The 16,127-nt window shown below is 41.3% G+C and overlaps 3 protein-coding genes and 1 long non-coding RNA gene across 5 annotated transcripts; 3 read left to right on the top strand and 1 right to left on the bottom strand.

Moving 5' to 3' along the window:
* The first annotated feature begins 415 nt into the window (after positions 1 to 415).
* LOC115249068 (uncharacterized) lies at positions 416 to 1,574 on the top strand. The gene is made up of 2 exons (XR_003887776.1): positions 416 to 839; positions 1,387 to 1,574. It is a non-coding gene; the product is annotated as an uncharacterized lncRNA (long non-coding RNA).
* Positions 1,575 to 1,576: 2 nt separating this feature from the next.
* Positions 1,577 to 2,481, top strand: LOC115249062 (leucine-rich repeat-containing protein 47-like). Its single transcript, XM_029833296.1, has 3 exons — positions 1,577 to 1,588; positions 1,677 to 1,766; positions 2,082 to 2,481. Exons 2-3 carry the CDS (start codon positions 1,749 to 1,751, stop codon positions 2,301 to 2,303), a joined length of 240 nt encoding a protein of 79 aa, XP_029689156.1. The 5' UTR covers positions 1,577 to 1,588; positions 1,677 to 1,748; the 3' UTR covers positions 2,304 to 2,481.
* Positions 2,482 to 2,717: 236 nt separating this feature from the next.
* LOC105419118 (rhamnose-binding lectin-like) lies at positions 2,718 to 12,212 on the bottom strand. The gene is made up of 18 exons (XM_029833378.1): positions 12,059 to 12,212; positions 11,767 to 11,799; positions 11,622 to 11,684; positions 11,131 to 11,266; positions 10,696 to 10,805; positions 10,573 to 10,617; positions 10,368 to 10,500; positions 10,175 to 10,278; positions 10,012 to 10,050; positions 4,978 to 5,109; positions 4,683 to 4,715; positions 4,538 to 4,600; positions 4,048 to 4,183; positions 3,613 to 3,722; positions 3,490 to 3,534; positions 3,285 to 3,417; positions 3,092 to 3,195; positions 2,718 to 2,967 (listed from the first exon to the last, which is right to left on the bottom strand). Exons 1-18 carry the CDS (start codon positions 12,087 to 12,089, stop codon positions 2,927 to 2,929), a joined length of 1,491 nt encoding a protein of 496 aa, XP_029689238.1. The 5' UTR covers positions 12,090 to 12,212; the 3' UTR covers positions 2,718 to 2,926.
* Positions 7,555 to 9,564, top strand: LOC115249058 (leucine-rich repeat-containing protein 47-like). Of its 2 annotated transcripts, none has more exons than XM_029833288.1 (4): positions 7,555 to 7,922; positions 8,469 to 8,537; positions 8,759 to 8,848; positions 9,165 to 9,564. In XM_029833288.1, the coding sequence occupies exons 2-4, from the start codon at positions 8,484 to 8,486 to the stop codon at positions 9,384 to 9,386; spliced, it is 366 nt and encodes a 121-aa protein (XP_029689148.1). In that variant the 5' UTR covers positions 7,555 to 7,922; positions 8,469 to 8,483; the 3' UTR covers positions 9,387 to 9,564. The 2 variants fall into 2 exon arrangements, with proteins under 2 accessions (XP_029689148.1, XP_029689149.1); XM_029833289.1 differs by lacking the exon at positions 7,555 to 7,922 and adding an exon at positions 7,951 to 7,967.
* Positions 12,213 to 16,127: the final 3,915 nt, after the last annotated feature.

The following is a 16,127-nucleotide window of genomic DNA, read 5'->3' as shown; positions in this document are numbered from 1 at the left end:
AGGAATGGTTGCGGTCTTGGTCGGAGCCTCCCCAAAGTCCAGAATAACAATTTCCTTTGTCTTAGAGGTTTTGATCTGTTGGTGATTAGTCGTATAAGTCTATTGAACCTCTATGTTCCATTATTAATAGTCTTTTTTATCTTCAATCACCCATCCATTTATCTTCTGTGTCCCAGTACCACCAGTCCATTTAGCATCTATGTCTACATATGTAGTGTGACAACCCTGGCTGTGTCTTCTCTGCCTGCCTCTCTGTTGTCTCCTCCCTTCTGCAGGCAGTGGGTGGGCCAACTGCTGCTAAGTGGCGATCCAGCTCACCTGGACTGATCAGCTGTGAGGGCTATAAATGCTCCACAGTCTGGGCAGTCACTCTCTTGCTTGGCTCCCTCCAGGACTGCTTGGGTGTTCTGCTTTGGTTTGTTGTTTTGCATGATCAATCAATAAATTCCCTTTGTTCTAAAAAATCCATCCTGTGTGTTCTCCCTACTTTGTCTGAGCCCTGAGCTGGTTCATGGCAGTAGGTCAGCGTTGCTGAAAAGCTGCTTGGAGTTTTTTATGAAAACTTGATTCTGTGCTGACTGGGTTAGACTGGGTTGGAAGGGATCAGACTGGGTCACTGCTGTCAACAAGACAACAACCTTAAGAACAGCAGTCCTCTGAACGTGGACCAGCAGGAACCCAGACTTTAACCTACTCAAACTCTGTGGAGAGCTCAGAAAATGTCTGTTGGACCCGATGAAGCTTGAGCAGAGCTGCAGAGGATCTCCCTGAATCCAGGAGATCATTGCCTTTGACACCCCCATCCCCCAAGAAGACTTGAGGCTGCAACTGCTGCAAAGGTGCTACAGCTAAGTGGACGTCTGAGGTCCATTAAATCCTCCAGGGTTTGTTTTTATAATGCACAAAGATCTAAAATTCTGCTTTCATTTTGTCACTCTGGGGTACTGAGCGTAGCCTGGTGACAGAATATTTTCATGGATTTTTATTTTAACATAACTAAATACATCTTTAGGCAGCTTCAGCATTACCATTTGTTTCCTTTGAACTTCTGCTTTATAAAGGCAATCATTCTCTTTAACCTCACATTGTACATTTATTATGGTTATAACCCTTAGGTATGACTTTTATTCTGTCTACGCACATTATATTAATACAGATGTAAAAAAAACAAAAGATGCCTGTTCAGATATATTTTTTTGTTAAAGCCAGAGATAATCATTTCCTGCAGCTGTGGTTTTATACAAAGAGGAAACAATGAGGAAAGAGGAAGACTCTAAGGCAAACAAAACTGTTAGATCATCAAGTTTTATTTGAATGACGTAGGAAGAAGCCCCAGACAAAACCTTAAAACATGTTGCATCGACAAAAAATGTGTTGTGTCCTCAGGTTGCATGAAGATGGATGATAGGACACTTGAAGCAGCAGACTGTCAGCCAATTCTGCTATCATCGACAGGTCAAAGACATGATGCATAAATGTTGACTGGCAGAAAATAGTAGGAATTCCAAATATTAAAACCAACAGTTTAATGCTTCATAAATCTAGAATGATTGGGGGGGATATAAGATCAAACAGTGAGAAAACCAAGGTGCACGTCATCTTGATATAAACTGAAGACAAAGTCGTGTCATTTTAAGGTTGCAGTGGTTAAACTCACGGCCGATTGTACCTCACAGATCAAAAAGACGACCAAGGAGCTGCTCTTGGAAGTGACAAGTGCCACCAGCCTGCAGACGTGTAAAGACGTGATGGACGAGCTGGTTGCAGTAAGCTTTTAAATGAAGTCACAGCTTTTTTGTCTAGCAGCGAGGTTTCGTACAGGTGTCAACAGCCTACATCAACCCCCCGCTGGCCTAGCTCCACCATTTACCACTGATCTAAAATTGTCCTGACTACTTTTTTAAAGTACTTATCGATCTGGCCTCCTGTTAGTTAAGTGAGTTTTTGATCCTGGATGAGCCCAAGTTCTTAATACCCAGATTTTTATGTGATGTCTTTTAAAACAATTTCTCCTTTTACCATCTTTAATTGGTGTTTCTCCTGCATAAAACAAGCAATGTCGCTTCCTGTTTTAATCACAGAAAATGGCAGAGTTGAACAAGTTCACAGTAGAACATCAGGAAGAAGTGAGCTCAGATGGGGAAGAGGGGAGCCCGCAAGAGCCGTCTGGCCCCCGCGAGATGTCCAGCGAGCTCATCGTGCAGCAGGTCCGAACGGTCGACCACGACGGGAACCTTAAGGTCGTCTACCCGTCAAAGACCGACCTCAACAAAGACATCGACAACTTGACCGTTATTTGGTAGCGAGGATGCAAAAATCACCATTTAATCTCATTCATCAGTACTTCTAAGAATGTTTTTGCTTTAACCATGTAACACCAGACTAAAGTGGTTAACTTAAGATCTGTATCTAAGTAAAATACCTAAAGGACTGTATCATTGAAGTAGTAACCAATAAAGCCTGAACTGGTTATTAAAATGACACCTCTTTGCTTTTATTGTCTTCTGAAGTATTTGGGATTCCATGGCATAAAAACATGGAGTGGTGGAATACACCTTTTGACACCTTATGTTTGTTCTATTTGCCTCCTTCCTTAAGATGGGTTCCAGTCTTTAGACAGGAAAGACAGCTGTGTAAGGCTGCTGCTTGTTGGGTTACCTAAACCAGTAAAGCCCCAGTTTGGAGATATTTATAAGGGAAAAACTGAGAAATCAATGTCATTTGCTGCATTTTAATTGTAAAATTTAATTTTTAAATACAACCCCCAGAAAGAAAGAAAATCAATCTTCATCACCAAATTCTAATCAAATGGAATCATGTGTTGTATGCAGTATGTCATTTTCAGTTTGAATTGATTTTTTTTGTATGTCTTGGTTTGTTGTTTTGTCCTTATTGAAAGCATAAGCTTGCAGAAATGGCTGTAGTTTCATTCTGGAGAGTAATGCTCGTATGGAACAATCACAGGATCTGAAAAAGAAGAAAAAGGTTTAGAGGAGAATAGTGACAACTAGTGGTTCAAGTGCATATTACAAGGACAAAATCTAGACTCATATCACACCAAATGATTCAAGTGTAAACCACTAAAACGTACATTCACAGACGTAAGCCAGCTCCAGGTACTTATAGGTGTTCCTACAGGGGTCTCCAAACAGTGAGCTTCCAACTCTGAACGTGCACCTGTTCTTTCCATTACACCTGTGGATAAACAGTAACGTTACTTATTCCAGGTTTTACTGTGATTCTTCTCACACGTGTGCTGAAACCAGCAAGTTTTGTAGGCGTACAGCTCTGCAACTTTGTTAGTGGGGCCTGAGCAGAGGGTGTTCCTCGTCTGAAAGCTGAAGCGCCTGTAAGAGCACGTGGTCTCGTCCCGACGGCCGTAATCAGCACCGTACACAGAAATGACCTGTCCTTCAGCTGATGGAGGAAAGCAGAGTAATGAGATCAGAGTAACGTTCTGTGAATGTGAAACGAATAATGAAGTCTTACCGCAGAACAAATGGGCCAGCGAGCCCTCACAGGCAACAACGTGAACTGTCGAAAGAACCAATGAGGTTAGAGGAACATACAGTTACAACCGATGGGGCTGTTTCAGTGTTACTGTTGACTGACTTGCTGGTAGACAGGTGTAGTTGGTGTCCAGGTACTTAAAGGTGCCCACACAGGGATCAGGGGTAGCCACGTCTCTTATGTTGATCTCACATTCTTTTTTGCCATCACATCTGAGTAGAACATAAATGGGAGCAGTTGTTACACGGGACTTTATTTGTCCCTGCAAGCATTTTTTTAATATAATAGGTCAATTGGCCTTTCTGTTGGATCTATAATTTTTTTTAGAATCACTTAATTACCAATAAATATTAAGGGTTAAATTATAACTGTTTCATTCATTTGTTTTCCAATTCAAATTTCCTTTCTATTGTCAAATGAACCATTCACTGCCCGAAGGACTTTGGTTCTGCTAAAAATTGTTGTTGAACGTGAATGTGGTCTGATAGGCTGTTGCATTGGAAGCAACAGCGCCGGTCGGAACAGGAACGTGTCTACCTCGTCTTGACAAGATCCTCCGTGCCTGGTTGCGAGCAGGTTGTGTTGGTCAATTGGCCTACAGGCCTGCCCTCGCTGCAGGTGTCCGTGTCTGCGCGGCCGTACAGGGCAGCTTGCACGCTGATCACTCCCTTCTCTGAAATAGACAGCGAAGGTTTTCTGAGCACAAACCTTTGACACTCTTATTTGATACTTTTTTCTCAGGGATAGATACTACAGTGTGCAGGAATTACATCAGCATTTAGATAACATTTTATACAATGAAAAGCACTAAATAAATTACTTTTACTTGGCTGGCTTGTGAAAAAAACATTGTTTTTATTTTTTTAAACTAGGGTCTGAGTGTGTATTTTATTTAGAATCAGTGTATTTCTATCAAATTATTTAATGCCACAATTGTAATGCTTGTAAAACCACGAACGGCACTACAATGACACGGCAAAAGCAGCTAAGAAGGTCATTTAAACATGTGTAGCATAGAAGCTCGTACCACATCTCAGGTGATGGACGTTAAATGGGCTTCCACAGGTGGTCACTCTGGCGACAGCGGCGGCTGCAAAGGCAGGACATGTTCATCTGCACTGTTGAATTCACACTCTGAAGCTAGACAAAAAGCCTGTGTAACGTTCGATTACCTGTTGTCATGAGTGAACATGTTGCTGCCAGCACTGGAAAACACAATAAATGCTGCTTTTAATCATGTTTGCAAAGCTTGAATCCTTTTATTAAAAAAATGTATCATGAAATGAAGCATATTGTCGCAAAATTCTACCTGCATGAACACCAAATCACTGGCATCACTGTGCCATTCATGTCAGTTGTTATTGCCCAAATTAAATATGATATACTTGTCTGTGATTATTATTATTAATAATAATAATAATAATAACAATAACAATAATCATCATCATCAGAGACATGCATACTTACACAAGATGGTGCTCGCTGTGAAGTGCTGCATGGCTGTAGGTCTGTCCTGTAGGTCTGTCCTGTAGTTGAGCTGTGAGGCTTCTGTCGACTCACACCTCTTTTTATCCTGCTGGATCTCCCACAAACCGATATTTTAACCTGTGTAACCTGCACGACCTGTGAAGGAAGTGTCAAACTCTTGGTAAATGCATCACGTTTACAAGACAAACAGAAGAAAACCCCGGAAATACCTCAGATCTTTGTGCAGGATGATTAACATTATGTTTTTGAAATCCAGGAAGAAGTGGACTCTTGTGGACTCTGTGATGATATAATCCTGTTGTGATACAATACTATTTGCTTCCTTGCCATACTGTAAAGGAGTCCTTTATGACTGTGAGACATTTCGTCTTTGAGTTTAAGAACAAGGAACCTCACAGTTAACTGGTTCTTCAGCTCCAGGTGTCTTATAGTTGAGACAAGTGTTGTGGAGGACAAATGGTGTTTTCACTGTCAACTTCCTGGAGGAGGCCCGAGCATCTCTGCAATTTGGCGTCACAGCGGTGCAGCAACTGTACTTTAGTGGTTATTTTGGAAAACAACACTTATGCTTTGTGTAAGTTTCAAGCTGGTTCTGGAGAAGTTTCCTTTGTCTTCAAAGCTGGGGATTTCATAAAAAGCACGAAATAGATCACTTTTACAGCTACATCAGGATCACACATGTTCTTGCTGTATTAGTTGACTTTTAAAGCAAAATCTGAATTTTAAACTGAAAATGTAGGCCATATGATCAGATTGACTGCATCCATCTTTCTTTTTAATAACATTGTATCTCTTCATTTGGTGGAAAGTAATCTCATCTGAGAGTTCAGAGTTTAAACTCTGGTGATTGATTATTTGTGGGAAAATAATCTCACTTTACAATCAGAGGCTGTCAAAAGCCATATATGTTTTTTCATTCAGGTGTCCTCATTTCTGTAGCATGTATAAATGTTCCTTGTCTGTCTGTTACAGTGTGAACATCAACAATCAGCAGAATGTGACTGGGATTAAGAGCGAGCAGAGGCGTTGAAGCAGATAGAACGAGGGACAGCACACCTTTATGAACAGGTTCTGTTACTAATTCTACTGCAAACATTCTATTTTCTATTCTTTTTATTCTGCTGATTCTGTATCTGTCACTCGTTGACAACCACGACAATGACAGCTATCGTTCTAACACTGTTGCCAACTGGTTTGACATATTCGACTCAACAAGCATCAGAGAGATTTAAGGGTGGGAGCACATGTCCAAAATTCCCCTAGACTGAAGAGGAGGAACAGAGGAGTCCAGGAAAGTGCCTCCAAATTCTAGACACACATTATTATTAGATCTATATTTATACAGTAACAGCATTTACTGCACGACAGTTTACTGAGGAAAATGTGTCATTAGATGATCATTCACTCTCATTTATAAATGTTCCATTTTTGTCATCTTATTAAATGTTCTGCTACAACCAGTCTTTTACTGTTACTGTGTTTCAGTAACACCAGTCCGTTTAACCTCTTCAACTCAAATTTACTGATCCCTTTGTGAAATTTAAAAATTCCAGCAGCATGTTAGAAAGAATAGCAAGCAAATAGAAAGAGAAACAGGAAGCACAGAAAATATGGTTAAGTTATTGCACTATGGATGAGAATGAGGTTACTGCACCAAATATATTGCACCAAGTGTCCATTTCTGTGTGTACAGGTGTAAAATGGCTGCCCTCCTTCCCTACTGTCTTCTGTACTCTATGTCCTCATACCGTATGTGTTCCTCCCCCCAAGTGAGGAGTTGTAGAGTGCGATGGCATGATGGACATGAGTTCTTGAGCCTGTTGGTCCGACACTTGGGAGGGAGCAGGCTTTCAATGAACAGGCTCCTCTGGTTGCTGATGACGATGTGCAGGGGGTTGCTGGCATTGTCCATAATACCCAGCAATCTTCCAGAGTCTTCCTCTCTGCCACCTTCAGTCCAGCTTCATGCCGACCACAGAGGTAGGCACCAGGTGGCTAGTGTGTGTTTTCCAGTCCAGTTTATTGTCCAACCATAGCCCGAGGTATTTGTAAGGGCCCACAGCCTCCACCTCAGCTCCCCCTAACAGGAATGGTTGCGGTCTTGGTCGGAGCCTCCCCAAAGTCCAGAATAACAATTTCCTTTGTCTTAGAGGTTTTGATCTGTTGGTGATTAGTCGTATAAGTCTATTGAACCTCTATGTTCCATTATTAATAGTCTTTTTTATCTTCAATCACCCATCCATTTATCTTCTGTGTCCCAGTACCACCAGTCCATTTAGCATCTATGTCTACATATGTAGTGTGACAACCCTGGCTGTGTCTTCTCTGCCTGCCTCTCTGTTGTCTCCTCCCTTCTGCAGGCAGTGGGTGGGCCAACTGCTGCTAAGTGGCGATCCAGCTCACCTGGACTGATCAGCTGTGAGGGCTATAAATGCTCCACAGTCTGGGCAGTCACTCTCTTGCTTGGCTCCCTCCAGGACTGCTTGGGTGTTCTGCTTTGGTTTGTTGTTTTGCATGATCAATCAATAAATTCCCTTTGTTCTAAAAAATCCATCCTGTGTGTTCTCCCTACTTTGTCTGAGCCCTGAGCTGGTTCATGGCAGTAGGTCAGCGTTGCTGAAAAGCTGCTTGGAGTTTTTTATGAAAACTTGATTCTGTGCTGACTGGGTTAGACTGGGTTGGAAGGGATCAGACTGGGTCACTGCTGTCAACAAGACAACAACCTTAAGAACAGCAGTCCTCTGAACGTGGACCAGCAGGAACCCAGACTTTAACCTACTCAAACTCTGTGGAGAGCTCAGAAAATGTCTGTTGGACCCGATGAAGCTTGAGCAGAGCTGCAGAGGATCTCCCTGAATCCAGGAGATCATTGCCTTTGACACCCCCATCCCCCAAGAAGACTTGAGGCTGCAACTGCTGCAAAGGTGCTACAGCTAAGTGGACGTCTGAGGTCCATTAAATCCTCCAGGGTTTGTTTTTATAATGCACAAAGATCTAAAATTCTGCTTTCATTTTGTCACTCTGGGGTACTGAGCGTAGCCTGGTGACAGAATATTTTCATGGATTTTTATTTTAACATAACTAAATACATCTTTAGGCAGCTTCAGCATTACCATTTGTTTCCTTTGAACTTCTGCTTTATAAAGGCAATCATTCTCTTTAACCTCACATTGTACATTTATTATGGTTATAACCCTTAGGTATGACTTTTATTCTGTCTACGCACATTATATTAATACAGATGTAAAAAAAACAAAAGATGCCTGTTCAGATATATTTTTTTGTTAAAGCCAGAGATAATCATTTCCTGCAGCTGTGGTTTTATACAAAGAGGAAACAATGAGGAAAGAGGAAGACTCTAAGGCAAACAAAACTGTTAGATCATCAAGTTTTATTTGAATGACGTAGGAAGAAGCCCCAGACAAAACCTTAAAACATGTTGCATCGACAAAAATGTGTTGTGTCCTCAGGTTGCATGAAGATGGATGATAGGACACTTGAAGCAGCAGACTGTCAGCCAATTCTGCTATCATCGACAGGTCAAAGACATGATGCATAAATGTTGACTGGCAGAAAATAGTAGGAATTCCAAATATTAAAACCAACAGTTTAATGCTTCATAAATCTAGAATGATTGGGGGGGATATAAGATCAAACAGTGAGAAAACCAAGGTGCACGTCATCTTGATATAAACTGAAGACAAAGTCGTGTCATTTTAAGGTTGCAGTGGTTAAACTCACGGCCGATTGTACCTCACAGATCAAAAAGACGACCAAGGAGCTGCTCTTGGAAGTGACAAGTGCCACCAGCCTGCAGACGTGTAAAGACGTGATGGACGAGCTGGTTGCAGTAAGCTTTTAAATGAAGTCACAGCTTTTTGTCTAGCAGCGAGGTTTCGTACAGGTGTCAACAGCCTACATCAACCCCCCGCTGGCCTAGCTCCACCATTTTACCACTGATCTAAAATTGTCCTGACTACTTTTTTAAAGTACTTATCGATCTGGCCTCCTGTTAGTTAAGTGAGTTTTTGATCCTGGATGAGCCCAAGTTCTTAATACCCAGATTTTTATGTGATGTCTTTTAAAACAATTTCTCCTTTTTACCATCTTTAATTGGTGTTTCTCCTGCATAAAACAAGCAATGTCGCTTCCTGTTTTAATCACAGAAAATGGCAGAGTTGAACAAGTTCACAGTAGAACATCAGGAAGAAGTGAGCTCAGATGGGGAAGAGGGGAGCCCGCAAGAGCCGTCTGGCCCCCGCGAGATGTCCAGCGAGCTCATCGTGCAGCAGGTCCGAACGGTCGACCACGACGGGAACCTTAAGGTCGTCTACCCGTCAAAGACCGACCTCAACAAAGACATCGACAACTTGACCGTTATTTGGTAGCGAGGATGCAAAAATCACCATTTAATCTCATTCATCAGTACTTCTAAGAATGTTTTTGCTTTAACCATGTAACACCAGACTAAAGTGGTTAACTTAAGATCTGTATCTAAGTAAAATACCTAAAGGACTGTATCATTGAAGTAGTAACCAATAAAGCCTGAACTGGTTATTAAAATGACACCTCTTTGCTTTTATTGTCTTCTGAAGTATTTGGGATTCCATGGCATAAAAACATGGAGTGGTGGAATACACCTTTTGACACCTTATGTTTGTTCTATTTGCCTCCTTCCTTAAGATGGGTTCCAGTCTTTAGACAGGAAAGACAGCTGTGTAAGGCTGCTGCTTGTTGGGTTACCTAAACCAGTAAAGCCCCAGTTTGGAGATATTTATAAGGGAAAAACTGAGAAATCAATGTCATTTGCTGCATTTTAATTGTAAAATTTAATTTTTAAATACAACCCCCAGAAAGAAAGAAAATCAATCTTCATCACCAAATTCTAATCAAATGGAATCATGTGTTGTATGCAGTATGTCATTTTCAGTTTGAATTGATTTTTTTTGTATGTCTTGGTTTGTTGTTTTGTCCTTATTGAAAGCATAAGCTTGCAGAAATGGCTGTAGTTTCATTCTGGAGAGTAATGCTCGTATGGAACAATCACAGGATCTGAAAAAGAAGAAAAAGGTTTAGAGGAGAATAGTGACAACTAGTGGTTCAAGTGCATATTACAAGGACAAAATCTAGACTCATATCACACCAAATGATTCAAGTGTAAACCACTAAAACGTACATTCACAGACGTAAGCCAGCTCCAGGTACTTATAGGTGTTCCTACAGGGGTCTCCAAACAGTGAGCTTCCAACTCTGAACGTGCACCTGTTCTTTCCATTACACCTGTGGATAAACAGTAACGTTACTTATTCCAGGTTTTACTGTGATTCTTCTCACACGTGTGCTGAAACCAGCAAGTTTTGTAGGCGTACAGCTCTGCAACTTTGTTAGTGGGGCCTGAGCAGAGGGTGTTCCTCGTCTGAAAGCTGAAGCGCCTGTAAGAGCACGTGGTCTCGTCCCGACGGCCGTAATCAGCACCGTACACAGAAATGACCTGTCCTTCAGCTGATGGAGGAAAGCAGAGTAATGAGATCAGAGTAACGTTCTGTGAATGTGAAACGAATAATGAAGTCTTACCGCAGAACAAATGGGCCAGCGAGCCCTCACAGGCAACAACGTGAACTGTCGAAAGAACCAATGAGGTTAGAGGAACATACAGTTACAACCGATGGGGCTGTTTCAGTGTTACTGTTGACTGACTTGCTGGTAGACAGGTGTAGTTGGTGTCCAGGTACTTAAAGGTGCCCACACAGGGATCAGGGGTAGCCACGTCTCTTATGTTGATCTCACATTCTTTTTTGCCATCACATCTGAGTAGAACATAAATGGGAGCAGTTGTTACACGGGACTTTATTTGTCCCTGCAAGCATTTTTTTAATATAATAGGTCAATTGGCCTTTCTGTTGGATCTATAATTTTTTTTAGAATCACTTAATTACCAATAAATATTAAGGGTTAAATTATAACTGTTTCATTCATTTGTTTTCCAATTCAAATTTCCTTTCTATTGTCAAATGAACCATTCACTGCCCGAAGGACTTTGGTTCTGCTAAAAATTGTTGTTGAACGTGAATGTGGTCTGATAGGCTGTTGCATTGGAAGCAACAGCGCCGGTCGGAACAGGAACGTGTCTACCTCGTCTTGACAAGATCCTCCGTGCCTGGTTGCGAGCAGGTTGTGTTGGTCAATTGGCCTACAGGCCTGCCCTCGCTGCAGGTGTCCGTGTCTGCGCGGCCGTACAGGGCAGCTTGCACGCTGATCACTCCCTTCTCTGAAATAGACAGCGAAGGTTTTCTGAGCACAAACCTTTGACACTCTTATTTGATACTTTTTTCTCAGGGGATAGATACTACAGTGTGCAGGAATTACATCAGCATTTAGATAACATTTTATACAATGAAAAGCACTAAATAAATTACTTTTACTTGGCTGGCTTGTGAAAAAAACATTGTTTTTATTTTTTTAAACTAGGGTCTGAGTGTGTATTTTATTTAGAATCAGTGTATTTCTATCAAATTATTTAATGCCACAATTGTAATGCTTGTAAAACCACGAACGGCACTACAATGACACGGCAAAAGCAGCTAAGAAGGTCATTTAAACATGTGTAGCATAGAAGCTCGTACCACATCTCAGGTGATGGACGTTAAATGGGCTTCCACAGGTGGTCACTCTGGCGACAGCGGCGGCTGCAAAGGCAGGACATGTTCATCTGCACTGTTGAATTCACACTCTGAAGCTAGACAAAAAGCCTGTGTAACGTTCGATTACCTGTTGTCATGAGTGAACATGTTGCTGCCAGCACTGGAAAACACAATAAATGCTGCTTTTAATCATGTTTGCAAAGCTTGAATCCTTTTATTAAAAAAATGTATCATGAAATGAAGCATATTGTCGCAAAATTCTACCTGCATGAACACCAAATCACTGGCATCACTGTGCCATTCATGTCAGTTGTTATTGCCCAAATTAAATATGATATACTTGTCTGTGATTATTATTATTAATAATAATAATAATAACAATAACAATAATCATCATCATCAGAGACATGCATACTTACACAAGATGGTGCTCGCTGTGAAGTGCTGCATGGCTGTAGGTCTGTCCTGTAGGTCTGTCCTGTAGTTGAGCTGTGAGGCTTCTGTCGACTCACACCTCTTTTTATCCTGCTGGATCTCCCACAAACCGATATTTTAACCTGTGTAACCTGCACGACCTGTGAAGGAAGTGTCAAACTCTTGGTAAATGCATCACGTTTACAAGACAAACAGAAGAAAACCCCGGAAATACCTCAGATCTTTGTGCAGGATGATTAACATTATGTTTTTGAAATCCAGGAAGAAGTGGACTCTTGTGGACTCTGTGATGATATAATCCTGTTGTGATACAATACTATTTGCTTCCTTGCCATACTGTAAAGGAGTCCTTTATGACTGTGAGACATTTCGTCTTTGAGTTTAAGAACAAGGAACCTCACAGTTAACTGGTTCTTCAGCTCCAGGTGTCTTATAGTTGAGACAAGTGTTGTGGAGGACAAATGGTGTTTTCACTGTCAACTTCCTGGAGGAGGCCCGAGCATCTCTGCAATTTGGCGTCACAGCGGTGCAGCAACTGTACTTTAGTGGTTATTTTGGAAAACAACACTTATGCTTTGTGTAAGTTTCAAGCTGGTTCTGGAGAAGTTTCCTTTGTCTTCAAAGCTGGGGATTTCATAAAAAGCACGAAATAGATCACTTTTACAGCTACATCAGGATCACACATGTTCTTGCTGTATTAGTTGACTTTTAAAGCAAAATCTGAATTTTAAACTGAAAATGTAGGCCATATGATCAGATTGACTGCATCCATCTTTCTTTTTAATAACATTGTATCTCTTCATTTGGTGGAAAGTAATCTCATCTGAGAGTTCAGAGTTTAAACTCTGGTGATTGATTATTTGTGGGAAAATAATCTCACTTTACAATCAGAGGCTGTCAAAAGCCATATATGTTTTTTCATTCAGGTGTCCTCATTTCTGTAGCATGTATAAATGTTCCTTGTCTGTCTGTTACAGTGTGAACATCAACAATCAGCAGAATGTGACTGGGATTAAGAGCGAGCAGAGGCGTTGAAGCAGATAGAACGAGGGACAGCACACCTTTATGAACAGGTTCTGTTACTAATTCTACTGCAAACATTCTATTTTCTATTCTTTTTATTCTGCTGATTCTGTATCTGTCACTCGTTGACAACCACGACAATGACAGCTATCGTTCTAACACTGTTGCCAACTGGTTTGACATATTCGACTCAACAAGCATCAGAGAGATTTAAGGGTGGGAGCACATGTCCAAAATTCCCCTAGACTGAAGAGGAGGAACAGAGGAGTCCAGGAAAGTGCCTCCAAATTCTAGACACACATTATTATTAGATACAGTAACAGCATTTACAGCACAACAGTTTACTGAGGAAAATGTGTCATTAGATGATCATTCACTCTCATTTATAAATGTTCCATTTTTGTCGTCTTATTAAATGTTCTGCTACAACCAGTCTTTTACTGTTAATGTGTTTCAGTAACACCAGTCCGTTTAACCTCTTCAACTCAACTTTACTGATCCCTTTGTGAAATTTAAAAATTCCAGCAGCATGTTAGAAAGAATAGCAAGCAGATAGAAAGAGAAACAGGAAGCACAGAAAATATGGTTAAGTTATTGCACTATGGATGAGAATGAGGTTACTGCACCAAATATATTGCACCAAGTGTCCATTTCTGTGTGTGCATGTGTCGCACAACTAAGTGTAAAATGGCTGCCCTCCTTCCCTACTGTCTTCTGTACTCTATGTCCTCATACCGTATGTGTTCCTCCCCCCAAGTGAGGAGTTGTAGAGTGCGATGGCATGATGGACATGAGTTCTTGAGCCTGTTGGTCCGACACTTGGGAGGGAGCAGGCTTTCAATGAACAGGCTCCTCTGGTTGCTGATGAGGGTGTGCAGGGGGTTGCTGGCATTGTCCATAATACCCAGCAATCTTCCAGAGTCTTCCTCTCTGCCATCTTCAGTCCAGCTGCATGCCGACCACAGAGGTAGGCACCAGGTGGCTAGTGTGCGTTTTCCAGTCCAGTTTATTGTCCTACCATAGCCCGAGGTATTTGTAAGGGCCCACAGCCTCCACCTCAGCTCCCCCTAACAAGAATGGTTGTGGTCTTGGTCGGAGCCTCCCAAAGTCCAGAGTGACAATTTCCTTTGTCTTAGAGCAGGGGTGGGGAACCCCCGGCCTCCGGGCCGTATACGGCCTACGAGACCATTTCTACCGGCCCGCAACGCAATAAGATTTTTATATTTTCTATGTGCACTTATACAGTGGGACCGTTCGCTAAACTCCGCGAGCTGCGAGTAGCAGCGGTAGCGTATTTTTGCCTTTCGTATCCTGAAATTTGTTTCATAACAAGAGGAAATATTTTCCCGTTTTCTGAGATAAAACAGACGGTTATGTTATGTCCGAGTCAAGGTCAGGGTCAGTGAACACAGCATGTGATGTACGTAGTGGGCTGGACTGATTGACATGGACGAAAAATGCATAGCGAAACACTCTAAACTCGACGAGTTAAAAGGACAGATGCGTTTGGATAAAATTAACGCTCTTCGCCGGAGTTTGGAGGCTCAACAAGCAGCTTTCACACGACCATGTACCGACAGAGAGAATATTACGCGTGCAAGTTTTGTGGTGAGTGAATTAATAGCCACGAAGCTGAAACCTCACGCCGAAGGAGAGTTCGTGAACGCGCCTCGTATCCGCCGCTGAGGCGCTCGCGCCGGACAAAGTAAAATTGTTTCAAAGCGTGAATTTTTTTTCGTGAATAACTATTGAAGACATATATTGTTATGATTCCAGTGGCTAACGGTATGTTTTTATGGTCAAGGAATCTAAATATGTAGTCAAAGTATATGTGGGACTAATATTTATGGTGGAAATCACAATATGCCAGGAATTGTTGCGCTTGGCGGAGGTCTGCGCTCTCCGAGTGCTTTCTAGTTGTTATTATTATCGTCTTTATCTTTCTTTCTTTTCATTTATTTTCTTGACTATCTTGTTGTATTGCAGTTTTTGTGAGTAGAGGCCTCAAACAGGCCCTTACGGGTCTCTTGCCTCAACTCTGCATCTCTTTTTTTTTATTGTTTTGTATGATCATGAAAACATATTTCACTTGTTTGTCATTTTATTCTATTTTTTTGGTGATTTTATATGCATGTGTGCTAAATAAATAATTCAAACTCAAATGCAGCAATCATGAGACTTAGTAACACAGTGGTTATAGACTTTTTTTTGTCTTTTTTTTTGCATCCCTAGCTATGTGTTCATAATAGTATGGCCCTCGGAGGACTTTATAAAAATTGAAATGGCCCTCGATATGAAAAAGGTTCCCCACCCCTGTCTTAGAGGTTTTGATCTGTAGGTGATTAGTCGTATAAGTCTATTGAACCTCTATGTTCCATTATTAATAGTCTTTTTTATCCAGAGCCTGAAGAACGGACAATTTCCTGTGTTTCCTTGTCTGCCTGAGTTCCTGTTTGCCCGTGTGTTAATAAAAGTCATTACTACGGTCCAGCTTTCCAGAGTGCTGCATTTGGGTCCAAACTGCACCCGTCACACCAAGAAGACTTGAGGCTGCAACTGCTGCAAAGGTGCTACAGCTAAGTGGACGTCTGAGGTCCATTAAATCCTCCAGGGTTTGTTTTTATAATGCACAAAGATCTAAAATTCTGCTTTCATTTTGTCACTCTGGGGTACTGAGCGTAGCCTGGTGACAGAATATTTTCATGGATTTTTATTTTAACATAACTAAATACATCTTAAGGCAGCTTCAGCATTACCATTTGTTTCCTTTGAACTTCTGCTTTATAAAGGCAATCATTCTCTTTAACCTCATTCTCTTTAACCTCACAATGTACATTTATTATGGTTCCAACCCTTAGGTATGACTTTTATTGTCTACGCACATTATATTAATACAGATGTAAAAAAAACAAAAGATGCCTGTTCAGATATATTTTTTTGTTAAAGCCAGAGATAATCATTTCCTGCAGCTGTGGTTTTATACAAAGAGGAAACAATGAGGAAAGAGGAAGACTCTAAGGCAAACAAAAC

The sequence above is a fragment of the Takifugu rubripes genome, chromosome 3 (genome assembly GCF_901000725.2).
Source record: "Takifugu rubripes chromosome 3, fTakRub1.2, whole genome shotgun sequence".
Taxonomy (NCBI): Eukaryota; Metazoa; Chordata; class Actinopteri; order Tetraodontiformes; family Tetraodontidae; genus Takifugu; species Takifugu rubripes.
This window is presented reverse-complemented; position numbering and strand designations above follow the sequence as displayed.

Bases quoted from the DNA above. Each gene is read 5' to 3' on its own strand.
- LOC115249058 (XM_029833288.1), top strand. From the start codon at position 8,484: ATGATAGGACACTTGAAGCAGCAGACTGTCAGCCAATTCTGCTATCAT. The intron at 8,538-8,758 runs GTCAAAGACATG...TGTACCTCACAG, and splicing joins AATTCTGCTATCATCGACAG to ATCAAAAAGACGACCAAGGA. The intron at 8,849-9,164 runs GTAAGCTTTTAA...TTTTAATCACAG, and splicing joins TGATGGACGAGCTGGTTGCA to AAAATGGCAGAGTTGAACAA.
- LOC105419118 (XM_029833378.1), bottom strand. From the start codon at position 12,089: ATGCAGCACTTCACAGCGAGCACCATCTTGT. The intron at 10,051-10,174 runs GTACGTTTTAGT...CTTCTTTTTCAG, and splicing joins GCTGGCTTACGTCTGTGAAT to ATCCTGTGATTGTTCCATAC. The intron at 3,196-3,284 runs GTACGCCTACAA...GTTTATCCACAG, and splicing joins ACTAACAAAGTTGCAGAGCT to GTGTAATGGAAAGAACAGGT.